The sequence below is a fragment of the Cyprinodon variegatus genome, unplaced genomic scaffold (genome assembly GCF_000732505.1).
Source record: "Cyprinodon variegatus isolate N-32 unplaced genomic scaffold, C_variegatus-1.0 Scaffold140, whole genome shotgun sequence".
NCBI classification, from domain to species: Eukaryota; Metazoa; Chordata; class Actinopteri; order Cyprinodontiformes; family Cyprinodontidae; genus Cyprinodon; species Cyprinodon variegatus.
Genome location: NW_015150593.1, coordinates 1,250,049 through 1,256,080, shown reverse-complemented (window position 1 = coordinate 1,256,080; position 6,032 = coordinate 1,250,049). Strand labels below are relative to the sequence as shown.

Sequence of the window (6,032 nt, the reverse complement as noted above, 5' to 3'; positions counted from 1 at the left end):
TTAGAGAAATTGTTTGAATCCAAACCTCCATCCTGGTTGCCTCTCCACCTTTCACAATAGGAACAGTCTTCCCTGAGTGTATCCTGTACTGTCCAATCGAGTGGCCGTTAAGGTTTCTGACTGGTTTGACTGCCAAGAAAAAAAGAAATAACAACAAAAAACAAATGTAATTATTAAGTTTAAAGCAGAGGCCGACCTGAGAGGGAAAACAAACCATCAGGCTGCTTTTACCTTGATACGTTTTCCCATCTATCTCCACTTCATAAGACTCCATGACCTCCTGGATGGTTTCACCGACGTCGCACAGACGCACATCTATTCCAGCACACTAGGAGAGACCCAATAATCACTGTACTCAGAAGGAGACATTTTAAAGCTTAAAACTTTTACTTTCATTAATACAGTCACATAATACAATTTAAATCCTCAGTCAAAAAGTATTTACTCCTACAGTAGTAGGGCCAAATTTATTGTAACCTTAGATACTTAGTTTTTACTCCAAGGTACTACTAATCTATTGGCATAGCCATAATAATTCCCTCCGCCAAGGAGGTTATGATTTTAGTAGCTTATATCCGTCTGTCTGAAATTTAATTAATTCTTATGAAAATTAAGGCCTTATTAAAAAAGAAAAAAATGTATTGACTTTTAGTAATTTTTTATGACCCCCGGAAACCCTGTTACTGTTTAACGTAATTTTTATATAAATAAACAGGAATACTATAGTAATAGATTGGGTCATAGGATGGGCTACCAATACTGACCCATGAACTAGAGGAGCCGGCGTTCACCTGAACTTCATAGATAATAAACATATTTCTATTGTTTCTTTTCATTTGTAATTTGCTTTTAGATATTCTCATTACGAAATCCATATAAATCCTCAAATGTTCTAATTTAGTGATATGATAAAATGCTTCAAAATAAGAGCTTCAGTAAAAAATAACATTTCAGATTTAGTCCACTGGTGAATTGTTCTGTTTTCGAAAGATGCTGAGGGCACCCCATGTCGTCCTTAAGGGCCCCTTGGTGCCCACGGGCACTACGTTGGTGACCCCTGCCTTAGAGGCTGAAACTCTGTCTAGGTTAGAAGATTTCTGTAAATATGCTGGGAAGACAAATACATTCTCTCTGATGATAAGTATCTGTTTGTCTCATTATATTAAAAAAAAAAAAAGACCAACAGAAATGAGAGGGTGGGACTGTTACCTTTATTCCAGTGTCGGTTGCATCTCTCACAGCCTCCAGAAGTCTGTCGTACTTTGGATTGAAAGTGACGGTGAATGCACAGTCTATTATTCGTCCTGAAAGGAAAAACAAATGATTAAAATAATTACTCCCCTGTTCCATGTAATAATCAATTGGCTAAAAAGTCAAAACATTTATTTATATTGTGTCAGTTTAGAGCGCTCTGTGAACATTATTGGTATTTGTAGAATAAACAGGAAAGGATAAAGAACCATTTTTGCTCATTTAAAGACATGGTCCCACTCAATGTTTTGCAGAACATTTCCTTCCAAGCATTTTAGAGTGCATCTCTATGATGTGCACATCTATCCTCTAACATTCTTCTCCCATTCTTCCCATTACTAGACTGAATTTAGAGTGTTTAGTTTTAAAGCCTTGTCACTAGTGCTGCAACTAACTGTTATTTTGCAAATTGATTAATCTCTAAGTTATTTTTTTTGATTAATAATCGGAGAGCCAAAGATTCCTTAAAGAAGGCTTTTTATAAAATGAAACCAGGTGAAACTCAAACTTTTCCACTTGAGTTCTGGATAGCGCATATTGAAAGAGACATATTTTTTTTTATCTTAAATGCAAAATGTTAAGATATTTTTTTATTTTTTACAATGTTGGCATAATTACTGCTCAATGTGTTTTCCTCTGTCAGCTCCAGGCATGTTTTACAGTCTCTACACTCCAATTAAAGATTAATCGATTGCTAAATTAGTTGACCATTATTTCAATAATCAATGAATCACGATTAATCTGATTGTTTCAGCCCTACTTGTCACAGTGTCAATTAGGTTATTTAGGTCTAGACTTTACCTAGATCATTGCAACTCTTGAATATCTTTCATCTAAACTATTTTAGTGTAGTTCTGGGTTTATGTTTAAGATTGCTAAAATGGAGCATCTGTCTTTCTTAATAACCTTACATTTCCTGTTTCCCCTGTATTTGGTTTTATTTAGGGATTGCAAAACAAAAAGGGTTCATCACAAATGTATGCTAAACTTTTTATGCAATCTGTACTTCTGGGCATTTGCCCAGTGGGCCGGTCCTAATTTCAGCGTGCGACGGCCGGCCCTCCTTAAATCATACCGTCACCAACACTTTCTCTCCAGCCAAAAAACCTACTTGTGACAGTAAATAACTCAAAGAGCTCAAGAAGTAATACAATGTTAACTTTCTAAATTATGCATGCAGTTTATATAGCCCTTCCTTGTCGTGCACAGCCTTGTGACGGTTCGCATATGGTGTCATTTTCTATTTCTTCAAACTGTAAAATCCTTGCAACAAACTAAATTCTAATAAAACTAAAATGCTTTCTTTAAACCAAACTATGATGTTCCTCTTATATTTGGAGAATTTTTTTTTAGAATATTTAGCAAAAATATGTTGCGGTGCATGATGTGGTTTTGCATCTAAAGGCTAACGTTTCCCGACGTGCATTGTTGGCTGGCTTCGTGCAAGTGTGGACGTTACGCAGCAGCAGTCACTGTTGCGTCCGTGTAAATAACCAAAGCCAGTAAAACCGCATTAAAGAAGTCTTGGTGATGATTGTCGTGTGAACTTTGAAATTCTTCTGTTCCACTTAGTGTAAAATATAATCATATTCCTAAAGCACCGGAGGAGTAATCAAATAGGTGTTACCATTAATGTGTGTTCCAAAGTCAATTTTGCAGACATCGTCGTAGCGCAACACGGTGGGGTCTCCTGCGTTTGGGGTGTAGTGGGCCGCACAGTGGTTGATGGAGCATCCAGTCGGGAAAGCTAAGCCGGCGTTCAGCCCGTCTTCTTTAATGAGCCTCCTGGAGCAATCCTCCAGCTTCTCACTGAGGCAAACCCAAAGCAGCAAAGNTAAAACCGCATTAAAGAAGTCTTGGTGATGATTGTCGTGTGAACTTTGAAATTCTTCTGTTCCACTTAGTGTAAAATATAATCATATTCCTAAAGCACCGGAGGAGTAATCAAATAGGTGTTACCATTAATGTGTGTTCCAAAGTCAATTTTGCAGACATCGTCGTAGCGCAACACGGTGGGGTCTCCTGCGTTTGGGGTGTAGTGGGCCGCACAGTGGTTGATGGAGCATCCAGTCGGGAAAGCTAAGCCGGCGTTCAGCCCGTCTTCTTTAATGAGCCTCCTGGAGCAATCCTCCAGCTTCTCACTGAGGCAAACCCAAAGCAGCAAAGAGGGAGTTAGAGGGAGCTCATCTAATCTAATCTAATCTAGGTAGATTAGATTAGATTAGATGAGCTTTATTGATCTCACAGCGCAGAAATTCACTGGTCACATATTGGTATAGAAGGCAAAGAAGGTGCAAACAAGGAGGAAAAAGGTGCATTAAGAATAAACAAGCAAGCACTGTATATACAGTATATCAAGATAAGAATAAGAATTAAGGTGCAAGTGTACATGTATCACACACAATGAAAATAAAAATAAGAAATAGAAAATAAAAAATAAAAAATACAAGGGAGTGACACAGAGATTTGAGGTGATATATGTACAATCAGGATGGCTTATATACAGGTGGATTAACTTTTACATTAAAGTGTACTAGGTAAGGAACAACGGTGAGGTAGTGGTATGCCTATTATATTCACATATATTGCACAGTCAGCATATTGCACAGAATATTGCACAGTCAATAAAAAAAACTATAATATAGTTGCACATTGGTCTTAAAGACAGCTTTATCAGCTTGTTTCTTACCAGATCTCTATCATGGTCATCCCCGGTTTGATCCAGCTCCTGACATAGGAGCGCACCTGTCGGTGGGCCTCGGCCGCCTGCCGGAAGTCGCTCCACATCTCCTCGTTTGCCCGGTCCATTGCCCGCTTCTCCTCGCTGGTCGTCCGCCACGCTGCGCTGCGCCTAAAAAGCCGTTTGTGGCCACATGAAGATATGAAATTCATTATTTTCTCATTCCACAAAAACTGTCGAAGAGAACAAAAACATTTTTGCAGAGAGGTGTATGTGTCTCTGTGTAAAGTTAAGGGACCTAAATAAAAACTAGGCACTGCAGGAGTCTTTTGGCCAAGTGTGGAGGTCACACACCCGTCTTTCGATGGGGGGTATTCACACTCTTCTCCCTTTGGAAAGTCCCCGTTGGGATAGAGCTCACAAATAGGTACTGAGGGAGGGTCAGTCTGTCCCTTCACTGTGGCCCAGATAGAGAAAAGTAGAAAAAGATGAAATAAGAGGGGTACAGGGCAAACACTGCTTCAGATCAAATAACCTTTAACAAATAAAAGTATCTATCTTAAGACATTATTATAATGTGTTTGATATAAGTGAAGAAAAGTTTTTTCTTTAATTATAAATAAAGACTTTTTAAAAAGTCGGATGTGTGCTGGACTTAAAACACTTCTCAGCATAAAGGAGGCTGAGAAAACATTTTACATTTTTATCTAAAGAACAGATTCTTTCCTAATAGCCTAGTTTAAGCCTAATAAACAGGCTTAAACTAAGATAAATCACATGAAACATATACTATGTGAACAATTATGACCAATCAGTTCCCAGGCTTTCAGCAGTTTACCGAGACACTAAGTTTAACCGGCTGTATGATAATACCTTCCTCTATGTCAAAGCCAGTCACCTTACCTCCTTTCTTCTTCTTTTTCTTCTTCTTCTTCTTGGCGGCTGAGTTTTCCCCTTCATCACCATCTGTTGGAGGCATCATGCAGCTATTAAGGCAAGGGAATATTGATGGCATGGACGTATTTTTCCCTGGGGCGTCCGCTCAAATTTAAAAAAAATCATGCGGCAGTTATGGCCAGCTGAATCTCACAGTGGCACTTTTAGCACACTTTGAGCTCCAGAAGCACCTGAGCTGCATGTTAGAATCACTGGAGGTGAAGGATATACCTTCTTCTGCATCCTCAGGCCTCTCTTTCTCCTCCAAGGTTTGCTGCTCCAGCTGTGCTGTTACTTCACCAACACCTCCAGCTTCTCCACAGTCCCCCTCTGCTTCCTTTGTCCCTGCTGCAAAGTCACATACTGTTGTGCATACATGTGCACACACACACACAGTTCATTATTTGTTGCTCATCTCAAGAAAGTGCATACACTATGTTTTGAACTTGGCAGAGCCTGTGAATAATTTCTTGACAGTCTAGTCTTTATGTTCAAGGGCATATGTACCTTGCAGCATTATGCTGTTAAGTGCTGTGTGGAATAAACATGCAATATAATGCAGCAAATGCAGCTCGGCGTTGTGTTAATGATTTTTTTCCCTCCTTATAATAAAAATGTTGCAGGTATCAGTGACATCTTTTACTTTCTTCCTGCACTGAACTGTTGCTGCTTCCAGTAAATGAAACTCATCCATCTTATATATCTTCTTATACCCCTCATTTTGCAACTTTGAAGGAAATATAAAGCCTATTATTACATTTTTTTTATTTTAAAATTGAGTGTCACCCTCAGAAAAAGAAAAAAAAAGGTTGAAAACTCTCCTGTCCCGTATCCAGATAAACAGGAGGACACATTTTTGCGCTGCATTCCTTCCAAAGTGACGCGTCTCACCTGGCACCTGCGTCCTGCTCCTCTTCTTCTTTCTTCTCCTTTTTTTCACAGCTTCGCAGGGGTCCGCTTCCTCTCTTTCCTCGTCTTGCAAGTCGCCTCCATTGAGAAGTTGAGGCTCTACTTCGCGCTGTGGCTCCGGCTCCGCCATGATCAACGACTGAAGAGAGGCGAAGTGACGCATAGTAAGGCTGCCGGGAGCCTCCAAGTGGCCAAAGAGGATAGAAAAAGTCACTGCTGGCCAGATGTGACTTCTTAAGTTTCATGCACCTTTTAC

The 6,032-nt window shown here is 39.5% G+C and overlaps 1 protein-coding gene across 1 annotated transcript in view; it reads right to left on the bottom strand.

The window, feature by feature from the left end:
* Positions 1-5,906, bottom strand: part of LOC107086016 (methionine aminopeptidase 2-like) — a 16,444-nt gene extending 10,538 nt beyond the window's left edge. The window contains exons 1-9 of the mRNA XM_015376736.1: positions 5,759-5,906; positions 5,099-5,230; positions 4,835-4,897; positions 4,286-4,388; positions 3,941-4,102; positions 3,211-3,392; positions 1,210-1,304; positions 232-328; positions 26-129 (exon numbers count right to left, since the gene is read on the bottom strand). Coding sequence (XP_015232222.1) covers positions 26-129; positions 232-328; positions 1,210-1,304; positions 3,211-3,392; positions 3,941-4,102; positions 4,286-4,388; positions 4,835-4,897; positions 5,099-5,230; positions 5,759-5,906 — 1,086 coding nt within the window. The remainder of the gene's footprint in view (positions 1-25; positions 130-231; positions 329-1,209; positions 1,305-3,210; positions 3,393-3,940; positions 4,103-4,285; positions 4,389-4,834; positions 4,898-5,098; positions 5,231-5,758) is intronic.
* Positions 5,907-6,032: the final 126 nt, after the last annotated feature.